General features: G+C 39.7%; 1 protein-coding gene across 1 annotated transcript in view; it reads left to right on the top strand.

The window, feature by feature from the left end:
• Positions 1–15,133, top strand: part of myo10l1 (myosin X, like 1) — a 39,864-nt gene that overhangs the window by 11,036 nt on the left and 13,695 nt on the right. The window contains exons 2-16 of the mRNA XM_053497619.1: positions 1,508–1,606; positions 6,644–6,802; positions 8,980–9,167; positions 10,149–10,277; positions 10,387–10,511; positions 10,700–10,713; positions 10,823–10,907; positions 11,221–11,327; positions 11,674–11,803; positions 12,009–12,127; positions 13,657–13,803; positions 13,978–14,078; positions 14,549–14,615; positions 14,742–14,834; positions 14,930–14,998. Of these exons, the coding sequence (XP_053353594.1) occupies positions 1,508–1,606; positions 6,644–6,802; positions 8,980–9,167; positions 10,149–10,277; positions 10,387–10,511; positions 10,700–10,713; positions 10,823–10,907; positions 11,221–11,327; positions 11,674–11,803; positions 12,009–12,127; positions 13,657–13,803; positions 13,978–14,078; positions 14,549–14,615; positions 14,742–14,834; positions 14,930–14,998 (1,632 nt within the window). The remainder of the gene's footprint in view (positions 1–1,507; positions 1,607–6,643; positions 6,803–8,979; positions 9,168–10,148; positions 10,278–10,386; positions 10,512–10,699; positions 10,714–10,822; positions 10,908–11,220; positions 11,328–11,673; positions 11,804–12,008; positions 12,128–13,656; positions 13,804–13,977; positions 14,079–14,548; positions 14,616–14,741; positions 14,835–14,929; positions 14,999–15,133) is intronic.

Raw genomic sequence — 15,133 nt, 5'->3', positions numbered from 1 at the left:
TTTTTACGCACTGAATTTAAAATAAATTATTATTGACAGGGAGTCAAAATGTAAGTTAAAACCCCAGAAAAAAAAAACTGTGGTATACTTAGCTGAAATTTACACAGCTTACGTTTGTTCTTAAATTCCAAAAGGCATTCAAATGCTACCTGTGGGTGGTTTAGCGTGTGGATTGGCATCTCTAGGGAACTAACACTTGTGAGGTTAAAATTTTTTTTTTTATGACAAAAATCAGTCAGCTGGTTACAGTATTATCATTATTAGGCTTTTCCTAAGTTCACCAGCGTGGTTTGACATATTAAGTTACTTCTTTTTTTCCTGTTTTTTAAAAATAATAAGTTAATGTTACTGGATGATCAGTTTTTGAAAACCAGTAGTTTTATTATAGACTGTTCAGGGTTTAACAGTAGTCACCAGAACATGTAACTTTAGAGAAATCAGTTAATTATATTCTATAAATTAAGACCAATATGTTTGTTTGTGTTTAGGTTATCTTGGTAATTATAAATATTTTACTTTAACTGGGTTCTTTTCAGAAGCATGCCACCTCAGGAGACCAGGAATTCAGGAGAATGTTCCGGAGTCTCCATCAGCACCACGTCATCAGTCAGGTAAACACCAGCCCATGAGCTCAGGCTCACCTCTCAACCTTCAGAACGTTGGGAATGAAGTAGCTGGATGGTGTTTAGGTAAATCTCAAATGTTTTAATGTATATTTTTCTGTTTCATTAGATACTAAGCAACTCCAGGAGTTGCAGACTTTGGACAAACTTGTTGGACGTCCACCACAAGAGAAGACTGATGAAGGTTGGGTGACATTTTGTATCATGCAGTGTCTTGATTTGCCAGATTTTGCTGGTGTCTGTTATATTGTGTGAATTGTAAATTTATTCCACTGTATGCTGTTAATTGAGGATTTTTTATATGTTCAATAAAACTATAATATTTCTCATTTGTGTTTCATGCATCTCATTTATATCTGACTTTAATCTCATTATGCTTTTATATAGGGCTAATTTGCTTCTCCTTCAAATGCAGTTCTGTTTCTCATGTACATCTCAGATTTCTCAAATGTTTCTTAAAAGTATGTCTCTCTTTGTGTCCCAGTTATGTCTCTTCGTTTCTCCTAAGTGGGGTTTAGGAGAAATAGAAAAGTCGAGCTTGTCTCATGAGACTGAATTGAGCTGTCTCGTTACAAGAAAAAGCTTATTCTGAGCAACAAAATTTTCCTATGGGTTCCCACCAGGAAAGCATCGGGGTGATTAAAGGATGAAGGAGAAAGGTGATATGGAACGGCGTCCGCTCCACCTGTGTGAGAAGTGTAGTTAAGAACAGAAAACATGTAACTCATGTAACGTCCAGACTGTGTCTCGTCTCGTGAGCCGTCCTTGAGACGATGCTCTAAAAAGAGAATTTTGGGTTGTAAAGTTATTCTGCAAGTCTGCCACACACTGTGCTTGTGTGTGTTTGTGTTTAACGGTGTGTGTTTTTGTGGTGTGTGTTACAGGGGACACGTGTGTGGGTAAAGGAGAAGGAGCAGTTGCTTCCTTCCACAGTCAACTCCTGCGGAGATGGAACCATTGTCCTCACTACTGACTATGGAGAGGTGAGACCCTCTCTCTGCCTCTGTCTCTCACTCTCTCTGTCTCTCTCTTTCTCATTCTGTCTGTCTGCTTGTGCGATTCTCTGTATCTCTGTCTTTTTTTTATCTCTCTCTTATTCTGTCTGTTTCTCTCTCTCTTACTCTCTTTCTCTTTCTTGCTTTCAGCCTTTCTGCCTTGTGTGTCTTTCTGTCTATCTCCATCTCTCTCTGTGTCTCTATCTTTCTCTTGTTCTCAGTCTGTGCTTGTGTCTCTCTCTCTCGGTCTTACTTCCTCCCTCTTTTTCTTTAAATCTCTCTCTCTCTTTTTCTGTTCTCTTGTATATCTTCCTCTTCCTACTTGTGTCTGCCTCTCCCTTTGCTTTTGTCTCCCTGTGTCTTGTTTTTGTTCTGTCTAACTAGCTTTCTGTCTCTCTCTCTTTCTGTCATTCTCTGTCTTGCACTCTGTCTATAATTCTGTCTCTTTGTCTGTCTCTTTGCCCATCAATCTATCTGTCTGTCACGCTGTACTTCCCTCTCTTTATCTACCTTTTCTGTTTGTCTCTCTGTTGCTGCCTCACTCTCTGCCTTTCGGTCTGTCTGTCCCCTCTGTAGGTCTCTGTTGCTTTCTCTCTCTCTCTCTCTCTCTCTCTCTCTTTCTCTCTCTCTCCTTCTTTTTTCCTGTCTGTCTTTAACCCTGTCTTTCTGACTTTTTTTGTGTCTTGTGTGTACTTTTCATTTTTGACCTTTATCTTAGACACACCTAGTGTCCTGTACACACACACACACACACACACATACACACACACACACACACTTGCCCTTTATGTTTGAATGGTTGACATATGACTGAAAGGTTGAGCTGGTAATGTATTGTGGAATCGGTGACGGCATGCCAGGTGTGTGTGTGTGTGTGTGTGTGTGTGTTTACACTAGCCAGGCTCCAGGAAGTGTTTATTTTTCTTTTAATTTGATGATTATGGCTTACAGCTAATGAAAATTTGAAGAGTTAAAAGATTTTTAACACTGAAATGTTGGACTACTGAATAGTATGAACATGTCCAGAACTCAATACTTGCTCGGGGCTCCCTTTGCATGAATTACTGCAGCAAGGCAGCGTGGCATGGAGGCGATCGGTCTGTGGCACTGCTGAGGTGTTATGGACAGTAGGACAGTTTGCTCTTAAGTTCTTCTGCATTGTTGGGTCTGGTGTCTCGCATCTTCCTCTTTACAATACCCCATAGATTCTCTAATAGTGCTCTAAAACTTTCCTGGTAGACGGCTGCGCTGACCTTAGCCCTGATAAAACACAGTGGACCAACACCAGCAGATGACACGACTCCCCAAACTGCCACTGACTGTGCAAACTTTACACTTCATCTCAAACAACTCGGGTTCTGTGCCTCTCCTCTCTACCTCCAGACACTGGGAAGTTTATTTCCAAATGAAATGCAAAATTTACTTTCGTCTAAAAAAACAACTTTAACCCACTGAACAAACTTCCAGTATTTTTGTCCTTAGCCCAGATAAGACGCCTTTGACGTTGTCTCTGGGTCAAGAGTGGCTAGGAATGTAACCCATGTCCTGGATACGTCTGTACGTCGTAGTTCTTGAGGCACTGACTCCAGCTGCAGTCAACTCCTTATGAATCTCACCCAAATGGTTGAATGGCCTTTGTTTCATAATAAGGCTACGGTTATCCCTGTTGCTTGTGCACCTTTTTTTAACCACATTTATAATTTTTTTCTGCCATTCAACTTTCCATTAGTGTGCTTGGATACACCACTCTGTAAACAGCCAGCTTCTTTAGCAATGACCTTACTGTATGTGTCGTACACTTACTAAAAATGTGCAGTGAGTGTCAGTGATCGTCTTTTGGACAACTGTCAAGTCAGCAGTCTTCCCCATGATTGTGTAGCCTACTGAACCGGTCTGAGAGACCATTTAAAGGCTCAGGAAACCTTTGCAGGTGTTTGGGGTAATTAGCTGATTAGTGTGAAACTATGAGTCTCCAATATTAAACTTTTTCAAAATATTCTAAATTATTGAGATGCACCTATATACAGGTGCATATACAGTGTGTACTCATGTATACTCATCTCAGGTGCCTATATATATACTCATCCGGTGTGTGTAATGGTTTGAAATGCTGTGGTTGTTGGCACGAGCTAATAATAGTACCGCTGGCCTAAATTCAGCTATGAGAGGGCACTCATGCAGGATGGCACAGTTGTATCTGTGTGTGTGCGTGTGGGTGTACTGTATGTATGTGAATGATGGAGCTGTGATGGAGTCAGATGGCACTGTATGAAGCATCATAGCATTCCCTCATCCTCCTCTATTTCTTACCGTCTAGCCACCATCAACCCCCAACTAATAGACTGGAGACAGGAGGGAATGGTTGCTATGGAAACGGGCCACTCCGGAGGCGACCTGTCTCCTTACTAAACACACGTCCATGTTTTATGCACAGAATAGCTGAATCTGTATTTGTGTAATACCTATACGTCTTCCAATGAGTGTGCAGTCGAATTTGTGTGTGTGTCAAAGCTTACATCAGAAAGTACATTAACACCTAGTTACACTTCTAGTACAAATGCATTGTTCTTAAATGAATCATCCAAACCAGCTGAATTCTAAATCATGATTTGTTAATAAAACAAAATAAAAACCTTTCTAGGATAAAACATCACTGCTCCCGTTCGGGTCTTAAAGGAAGCAATTCTTTGCCCCATGGGGTAGTAAATACTTATGGTGATTAATAATTCACATTCATCCTTTAAGTGGGGTCTAAATTGAATCAAATCAATTGTAATTTATAAATCTTGCTTTTAATCAGATCAAACAAATTGTTAAATTGAATAAACATTCTGTGACATCAGAATATCTATCTATCTATCTATCTATCTATCTATCTATCTATCTATCTATCTATCTATCTCAGGGTATCATTCTCTCCATCTGTGTCTCCTTCTGCGTCTCGTAACACCCTCCTCTCCCACCTACTAGCTTTCTCCTCTCATAACCTCATTCATAATTAAAACAAGGACAACAGGACATTCCTTTAATAATATCACTTACTATCAGTTTTGCAGTAGATCTCCCTCAGGCCTCTCCCTCTGTGTGTCAGCTTATATAACATGTACACACACACACACACACACACACACACACACACACACACACAAACACGCATATGAATATACAGTATATATAAACTGTATATACATTTGTTCTTATTGTAACACTGAATACAGTAATGTAGGTCAGTCATGTCTACAGGCCTACCCCCTCTCTCTCTCTCTCTCTCTCTCTCTTTTTCTCTTTCTTTTCTCCCGCATTTTATCTGAATCATGTAGAAAGCCTACAGATATCAGACGGAGTAAATGGATCACTCTGCACAAAAGGTGTGTGTGTGCGTGTGTGCTGCTAGGTGGACTTCTCTTGCACTGCAGTGTCAGCATAAATACACACCATCGAAACCAGCATGCACACACACACACACACACACACACACACAGTTTTACAGTTTCAGTGTAAAGAACCTGGGGTTTCTGTCTGTAGGGGTTTCCTCTGGGTTCTCCGTTTTCCTCAAACCTCGCAGATGCAAGCCAGCTGGTGAAAAGATTTTGCTGAATTGCTGCTAGGTGTAAATTAGCATGCACAAGAAGGTCCTGCACTGATTGTAATATGCTGCATTGCTGTAGAGAGAAGGCTTTACCTGATCTGTTTCAAGTGTGTTCAAGTCAGATTTCAGTACTCAATTTCAGCCCTGAGATAAGGTGATAGTTCGGACAGGTTGATCTTATTCTATCAGCCTGCCTGAATACACAGCCAATTTTCTTTTTAAAAGGAAAAGAGCTAGGATAAAGGAGTGATGGAGTAATGAGCTACAGGAGGAGGAGAATGGATTGGAGAAGAGACAGAGATGTCAGCTAAGCTAGAGGAGTTAGAATAGAGCCGAGATTAGTTGGGGAACGGTAAATGTGGGAGGATTTGTAATTTCTTAACATAAAGGCTAACATGCTAATTTCCTTTTTGTTAAATGCTCTGTTGTGGTGTTGGTGTAAGCTGCCAGGCTATATCACAACATATTATTAGGGTTATAAAGCACTGTTGATGTAAGCGACAACACTTGCATCTTTATGTGATAACCAGAAAGGTACCTTTATCCTGTCCATGAATAACACACACATATATTTGGATGAATTAAGATTTTTTTTTTCTGTAGGATCAGTGTGTGTGTGCGTTTGAGAGTTTTTTATGGTGAGCAACCAAGTTCCCATGTTAAAGCACCATGACTGATTTCAAAGGTCTAAAAAGAAAAAAAAAAAAAAAAGCCACTAACCTTAAGGCTTACTCTCTCTCTCTCTCTCTCTTTCTCACACATATACACACACACACACATTCTTCAGAGACTGATTGATTTCCAATTCTGTCAGATTTGCACCTTTCTGTTCACAAACTATGGGTCTGCTCGTCTGCATGGTTGCCATGGTTACAGCTGGCATGATTGTATGATTTTATGTAAGACTGAAAGACGCAGATGGCAATGATGCAAAAAGCAGATTTTTACAACACACTATATTTAAAACAGGAAATTGTTAGCAGCACACACACACACACACACACACACACACACACACACACACACAACCACACATATACTGTACGTGTATGTACTGTAGTATACAACAACAGAGGGCACAAGAACAAGAAATTTATTTAGCCCTAAAAAAAATAAGAATGCATTGTACAGTCATGTGCAAAGTTTTGACTCCCCCTTTGAGTGGTAAGAAAAATAAAAAGATAAAATAGAAAATATTTACTTTTGTTTATAAGATTAAGAACAGATTTGTGTCTGCTGTGTCTAATAACACTCTCTGTTGTTAAAAGTGCTCCATGCTTCATGAACTGACTTTAATTAAAGCTAAAAAACCAAACCTGTTCTGGAGTACCTCAGGGGTCAGTAGCTGGTCCCCTTCAATTTAGGTAAATAGACAAACATATAAAAAAAATAAGTATAAAAAATACTTAATCCTCTACTCTATCTTCTCTTTTCAGGTGTTGTACCTGCAGCAGGCAGAGGTCAACAGGGAGAAGGTGTACCCCATGCACCAGAGCAGCATCGATGGCGTGGAGGACATGTCCACACTGGCCGAGCTCCACGAGGCCGCCATCATGCACAACCTTCACCAGCGCTATCAGAAGGATCACATCTACGTAAGCAATTACATCACCCTTTGTATAACACTATAACATTCAGCCCTACTTAACCATATCTTGTGGAGAAATCAGTGGGTAACGCATTTGCTTTTTCATTTGAATGACCATACTCGCTGCCAGCTGCCAAATATTCCTAAGCGTAACCATAACCAGTCATTTGTTTTAACTAACTGTATTGTTTAGGCACATACCATTACAGAAATTGTCATACTGTTTAGATGTCAAGAATCTAGACCAGGAGTCTTTGCTTTTTGTAGGTATTTCCTGTGTAGGTTTGGCGTTTCACATTGAGCTGTGTCAATAACCGGAATTTCCTCAAAACATCTCACTCGAAGCGCAAAGGAAAAGGTTTCTGATTAAAAGGTTTCCTGCCTTAATCGACTTCCTGACTTATGTATGAACCTGGAAACCAAGGAAAACAATGTGAAAGAGATATATAAAGAACTACAATAGTATTTTGATTTTGTTCTAAATTTTTAATTGTTCGCCTTAAACATGATAAGCTAAGGGTCACCCTCTGCTTCATGACTGCCTGTTTTGTGCAATACATTTTTTTTTCTGTAACATTTTTAGGTCAACTATGGAAATCACCTCTGAGACTAAGAGTTTAATTTTCTGAAAATCGACTCAAGTTTAGACAGAGACCTGCTTTTGATACTGTGGAACATAATTACAGTATTTTAGTACATGGGGTGCCTCAGGACTCAGTTGTTGGCCCACTCCTGTTCTGTATAGTGTCCTTTCTTTTTTTGGTGGAATGATCTGACACTCAGGTTTCATCATCATTAGTAATGGTTAATGATGTGCCCTCCATATGCCATGTTGATGCCATGGCCTCATATTTCAACCAGTAACTTGAGGCCACAGATCCATTTAAACCACCTTCTCTCTCTAAACTGGTTTAATAATGAGAAGAAACTGAGGATGTTGCCCTTACTTGCTTACTCATTAATGACAAACTGACTAAACTGACTATTTTTTTATATTTAATTTATATCCAGATTTTTTCTGCAATGGGACAATGTGCATTGTTAAAAGCGCTATGCAAATAAATTTGAGTTTAATTGGAATTCCAAGTGGGATGACCTGTGTGAAGCATAAATCACTCAGGGATTTGCTGTTACAGGAAAATAATGACCGACTGGATGTTGTGGGGAAGCCATTACTGTTACTAAAGATGCTTATTGATCTATAACAGCATATCCCAAAGTGATTTATTCTGTTATATTAAATAAATTTGCCAATGTTTATAATTTTGTATTTATTAAAGAATGGCACAGCATTTAAAAAAAAATCTACTTTACTTACGTTAATGTCAATCCACAAAATATGTTAGTTGTTCCGTCATCAGCTGCTATTTTTTCTTTCTTGAAGTTAGTATGACATTTTTTATAGTGCCATACAATACTCCTTTTTAACCAGGTAACTTTCTTCTGCTTCACTGTCTGTAGCCTAAATGTAAATGATCTCCATAAAAAACACTTTGTCCTATCTGGGACAAACCATGTGATCAAACCAGTTATTACTTGTGATGAAATTTCAGGTTATTGAAGGTGTAAAAAGCAATTGACACTTACAGAAGACTTCAAGCTCAGTATGGTGAGACTCTTACCGTACCTGCAGTAAAACATTTGAACAGCGCAAACGTTTTAAAGGAGACTGTACGTCCGTGAATGATGGTCCCAGCTGAGGTGGCTCAGACCCTACTGTAGTCGTCTCTGTAAACATTCAGCGAGTGGACGGCTGATCCTTGAATTTCGGCAGATAAATTATCACCAACTTGTAAAAGAGACGCATCTGTCTGTGGTAACCGTACACACAATCATTCACCAACACCACTTGCACATTACAGGAACTCGGCTGGGAGTTATTGCCACATTCCCCGTACAGTCTGGACCTCGCTCCAAGCCATTTCCGCATGTTGGGCCATTAAAGGAGTTACTGGGAGGCCGGCGTTTCAGATGTGAAGCAGGCAGTCCGATCACGGCTCTGGTGTTCTGAGAAAACTTTTTACCTTGATGGTATTCAAGCACTAGTGAAACACTGGGATAAGTGTAGCATTAGTTTAGCAGGGGATTATATAGACAAATAAAGGGATTTTTTACTTTCATAACTGTGTTCTGCTATTCTGCACAATCGAAAAAATGGTATAATTTAGTCTCTTTTTTTCTCAGACGAACATCGGCTCCATCTTGGCAGCGGTGAATCCGTACAAGCAGATCACAGGTCTGTATGATCCCTCAGCGGTGGAGCTGTACAGTCGACATCACCTGGGCGAGCTCCCTCCTCACATCTTCGCCGTGGCCAACGAGAGCTACCGATGCCTCTGGAAAAGACACGACAGCCAGTGTGTGCTCATCAGGTAGACTTTTTTTCTCTGAAACACATTCTCATAGAATGCACAAACATAACTGACAAACATCTCGTACTTCTTTAGAGAATTCGTTGTGTCTAGAGCGGAGCCCTAAAGGAAATAAACTCTTGCTCTATAAAACGTGAGCAACAGAAGGACATTCATTTGAATAAACAGATTGAATGGTTTTTATGAATTTTATGAATGATTTCGATTAAGTTAATAGCATGCGAAGGCAGCATGGTGATATAGTGGTTAGCACTATTGCCTTGCACCTCCAGGGTCTGGGTTTGAATCCCGCCTCGGGGTCTGTGTGAATGGAGTTTACATGTTCTCCCTGTGCTTGCTGGCTTCCTCCCACACTCCAAAGACATACAGATTAGACTAATTGGCGTTCCCATATTGTTAGTATGTGTGTGCCGTGCAATGAATTGGCACCGCTTCCAGGGTACCCTGCCACGTGCCATAAATCTCCTGGGATAGACTCCAGGCCCCCCGTAACCCTGTATACAGGATGAATTGGTATATATACGATGAGTGAGTGAGTGAGTAATAGCATGTGATATAAGAAAGGTAGAAAACATGATATGGCATGCTGTTATGGGAGAATACAAGTACAGTAGAATTATTCATAATTTTTTACAGAATGCCTCAAAACATTGTTTGCGGTATGTGTCTTGGTTTATTTATACACTCCAGACGTTACTCATGCACAAACGTGGTGCAGTAACTTGATTCCCATGTCCCTGGACAGAAATGTTTGGTTGCAGGCTTTCGATGTTGTGTCTCGCAACAAGTGAAACCTAATGAACGCTATTTGTTGTGTTATAATCGCATTAGCTCTGGAAGCCTGAAGGCTGAGTTTCATTAGTTCTGCTCCAGAATAGCCTCAGGACTCTATTAGCACTAACAACATCTCAGGACAAATAAAAGCTATAACGTCCGATAAATGTCTGTGTGTGTATGTCTGTGTGTGTGTGTGTGTTTTAGTGGAGAGAGCGGCGCCGGTAAAACAGAGAGCACTAAACTTCTGCTACAGTTTCTGTCTGTCATGAGCCACAATTCATCGGGGGCTCCGGAGAAAACCACCTGCGTCGAGCAAGCCATCGTACAGAGCAGGTCATACGTGCAGATGTTATCATAGATACAGTTGTGCTATACAAGGAGAATATACATGAAGTGATTAAAAAATCTGAAAAATAACTATTCTGCTCTCTCTTTTCAACAGTCCGATTATGGAGGCGTTCGGAAACGCCAAAACGGTTTACAACAACAACTCCAGTCGCTTCGGGAAGTTCATTCAGCTTCATTTCAGTCAGAGCGGCAACATCCAAGGAGGCTGCATCGTCGACTGTATCCTTCTCATCAGTTCACTACTTACCTGTATAACATATACACGATATATTAATAATGGGAATCAAACTGGGACAGTACAGTACACTCTTAGATACAATAAGACATTTTCATACAAGGTGGCTCGGAGCTCTTAATTACACCGTTGTACCAAACGATCAGATTTTTACTTAACTTTCCTGCTTAAGATCTCCTTGAAAAGGTAACACGAGAAACCTTTCGCTTGTCCCTGAGAAGGTGCAAGTGACCACTAAATCCCGCTGTTGAGGTACGTATATATATATGAGGATCTGAGCTTGTGTCTGTTCCAGAACCGTGTGGTGAGACAGAACCCCGGAGAGAGGAACTATCACATCTTCTACGCTCTGCTGGCTGGTGCCGATAAAGGGCAGAAAGGTGGAGCAACACAAAAATACACACACAGTGTACAGACGGTTCAGTCGAGTTAACAGAAGAACTCATTAACATTAGGGTCTCTGGGACAGAGCAAACATATTTGAATTTCCTTGTTTATTTCATGTGTAATTACTTTGTACAGTAATTCTGCACAGTAGTGCAGAATAAAAACTGCCTCTTTATATCACACCACATCTTTCCACATATTGTATTTCCCTAAATAATGATTTATGGTTTTTTTTCATTGCATGCACATACAGTACAAATCTTGGTCTTATAGTCCTGTTTTTTTTTTTTTTGTTTTGTTTTTTAGAGACGTATTTCCTGGCTGAACCTCCTGAGTTGTTTCATTACCTGAGTCAGTCTGGCTGCGTAAAGGACCGCAGTCTGGATGATAAGAAGCTCTACGACAGTGTCATGGTGAGACAGCTGACTGACTAACTAAAGATCTACTACATTTTGTTCAGCCTTTTAGAAGTTGCGACATCAGCAGCAATATAATGTCTACTTGGATGAGGTTGCCAGATTGATAGAATATACAAAAATAATTTTAGTGTTATTGCAGATTATTGCCGCACTGTCAGAAATAAAGGTATCAAATTGTAATTATGAGTATAAACAAGTATTTGTTAAAGGTCTGTAAAGATGCACTTCAGTTTATGTTTAATATTAGATATCCATATTTCCAAGTTATACATCACTCCCCCCCCATACACACACACGCGCACACATATCCTGCCGCTGATCCCTGTCGCTCTGGTTTTAGGAAGCGCTGAAGGTCCTGGAGTTTAGTGAGGAGGAGATCAGAGACATGTTCAAGCTGCTGTCTGGAGTCCTGCAGCTGGGCAACATCGAGTTCATGACAGCAGGGGGCGCTCAGATCACCACCAAGCAGGGTACGAAAAAGTACCTCCGTCCTCTTTACACTGCGACATCTGATGCATGCAGTAAAGGCTTTAAACTAGCAAAGACCTCTTTTCTTTTTTACGATATTATTATTATTCCAATGGTTTTATTGTCACATAAACTAAAAATGGAAGGGATTGACTCTCTTAACAGTTCTAAAAGTCATCATCATCATCATTGTGTTTCTCTCTGCAGTGGTCACTAACGTCAGTGAGCTTCTGGGGCTGGACTCCTTCCAGTTGTCTGAGGTGTTGACTCAGCGCTCCATGATCCTGAGAGGGGAAGAGATCTGCTCCCCGCTTACTATAGAGCAGGTGACACACATTCAACCCAAAATTCACAAACACACTTAGAAAGAAGCAGATTTTAAACTTGGCATTGGTTTGTACAAATGGTCAGCTATCAGGGTCAGTAAAAAACTATGCAGTGTTCTTGTTTATCGATATCATTTATTATCATGGAATAAATGATCGGGAAAAAATGTAACCCCTAGGTATATTGTATACAGAGCAGCAAAGGTGGGCAAAGTACACAAATCCTGTTCTTGAGTAAAAGTAGAGAGATTCCCCAGGGCCTGGGGCAAATATGACTCAAGTAAAAGTAGAAGTAATCCATTTACTTGTGTATCTAAGTAAAAGTACTCACCTTTAAATTTTACTGTAAGTGTACTGCTTAATAGCTCACAGTAGCCTTTTTCTTAGGAAAAAAATCTCTCTCTCTCTCTCTCTAATTCCTGATTATTAACCTTCTTGTTTTCATCGCTGTCAACTTGCTCTGCTTCTGATTTTAAATAACTGTTACGTTATTAGACGCGCCTCGAAGGAAAGGCAAATCACGCAGTTACGCATAATAGTTAGCAGGTGGCGAAATTAGCTCTTCAAATACTATACATGACTGATCCTAGTTAACGGAACGCAACGGAGAAATGCAATTAAATAAAGTTATAGATACCTTCTGTGCTTTTGAGGAGAGTAGAAGTAAAAAAAGGATCCACTAATAAAACTAATCAAGTAAAGAACAGATATGTGAAGTATGTACTTAAGTACAGTAATAACGTAAATGTACTTAGTTAACTCCTATACCTGACTATTAGATATGATAACATTATCATATTGTAATTTTTTCATACTGTTGGTATTCACCTGTATTTAAAGAAATATATTAACTTGTAAAATATATTAACTCGGCAGTTTTGCGTGTTAGCTATTTTCGAATATATTTGTTTAGTCATGTTTTTAGCATGTTTTTTTTACTTCCCTTTTTTAAAATTGTTTTTAGAGGTGGGACGTAACTAAGCACATTTACTTCTTTATGCTCCTTAAGTACATATTTACGTATCTGAACTTTACTTGAGTAGTACTGCTAGTACATACTTCCTACGACACAATATCTGTACTTTCTCCTTCACTACATTACTGCATTGCCAGGGTGGTGTGTGGTACTTGAAGCCACCTTCTGACTATAAGGCATAATTGCATGATTTGCCTTCCTTGCATGAAATGCTTAATCATGTAGCAGGTGTTTGAAATCAGAAGTGGAGATGGTCGCAGATGGTAATGAAAACCGCATGTTCACAGACTGGAACGAGAGAGAGGGCGAGAGAGAGAGAAACCCTTTAACTATGACTTTAAGGCTACAGTTAGCTATTACAAGCTTAGTACTCATGATAAGTAAATTTAAAGGTAAGTACTTCTGTGCTTTTACTCAAGTCCAAATGTAAATGGAGGACCAAGTAAAAAAATTGTGCCTATGTATTTTCATTCTTCCAACTCTGAAAATCATGCCTATCTATATATCTGTAAAAACAACCTTTGTAAAAACACACTTTTTTCACTTTATTTAGGCAATAGATTCGCGAGACTCGGTTGCCATGGCACTGTACTCTCAGTGCTTCTCCTGGATGATCATGCGCATCAACCGGAAGATCAACGGCCGAGACAACTTCAAATCCATCGGCATACTCGATATCTTCGGCTTTGAGAATTTCGAGGTGAACAGATGTACACACACACACACACACACACACACACACATGCAAACATGTCTCTTTTAGCAGTGATTTACTACAGTCACACACACAAACAGTGATCCACACGGTTAGAATACACACAGGTGGAATTTCACACACTCATGTTTAGGCAAATCTTGTTGGTTCCTTCTGCAGGTGAATCGCTTCGAGCAGTTCAACATCAACTACGCTAATGAGAAGCTGCAGGAGTATTTTAACAAACACATCTTCTCTCTGGAGCAACTTGAGTATAACAGGTGAAGATTTTAACACGTGCATACTGGTATGCGCTGACTTCACACATATGTGCGTTCACACACAGAAGTTTGTTTCATTTCTCTTATACCAATAGTTACACTTTGTTTATTAATTAAAGAATAAAAAACACAAACACATCCCTTTCTTTGTATTGTTTATTGGGTTTTCCTCAAGGTGACTGTATGTGATGTATAAAGAGATTTTAATCGTGTAAAATGTGACTTTGTATTTATATTCCAGGGGAACATGGATCTGGATTCATAGATATAATTTTAGATTTTTTAAAAACAATTATGTAAATCTTTTTAGCTTGAGAACAGGAAATTTTAGTTTATTTAACAGTATATCAGACTGTTTTCTTAAGGGGTGCCAATACTTTGGAATCAATTGTACATATCTAAAATTATGGGAACATGGCAGCACTTACTGTAACCCCTTTGTGTGTGTGTGTGTGTGTGTGTGCGTGCAGGGAGGGAATTCGCTGGGAAGCCATAGACTGGATGGACAACGCAGAATGCCTGGATCTGATTGAAAAAGTAATCAGTCTGTAATAAAATCACACTTATTTGCTGTGAATACTGATGGAAAGTTCATTTCTATAAACCCTTTGTAAATTGAGAGGCTGCGTGTGTGTGTAAAGATTAATGAGTGTGTGTTTGTAGAAACTGGGCATGTTGGCATTGGTTAATGAGGAGAGCCGCTTCCCTAAAGGCACAGATTTCACTCTGCTGGAGAAACTGCATAGCCGACACTCGGTGGGTCTCTCTCACACAAACACATTATGTAGATATCTTCAGATGGTGGCCAAAACAGATGGATGTGTTTAATGTTTGTTGTTTCGTATCTTCAGACGAACCCATACTACGTGAAGCCTCGACTTGCGGATCATCAGTTTGGCATTAAGCACTACGCTGGAGAGGTGGGCTCTTGATCTCCCTTTCTCTCTCTCTCTCTCTCTCTCTTGGTTCATCTCTGTCTGCACATTTATTAACAACTGAAGTATTTTTTTAATTGTACGCTTCCTCATTATGTATTTCGTCCTTCTATTCTTTTA

This window comes from Clarias gariepinus, chromosome 6 (assembly GCF_024256425.1).
Source record: "Clarias gariepinus isolate MV-2021 ecotype Netherlands chromosome 6, CGAR_prim_01v2, whole genome shotgun sequence".
In the NCBI taxonomy this organism is placed as follows: domain Eukaryota; kingdom Metazoa; phylum Chordata; class Actinopteri; order Siluriformes; family Clariidae; genus Clarias; species Clarias gariepinus.
The sequence above is the reverse complement of the archived record's forward strand: the minus strand, read 5'-3'. Positions and strand labels throughout refer to the sequence as shown.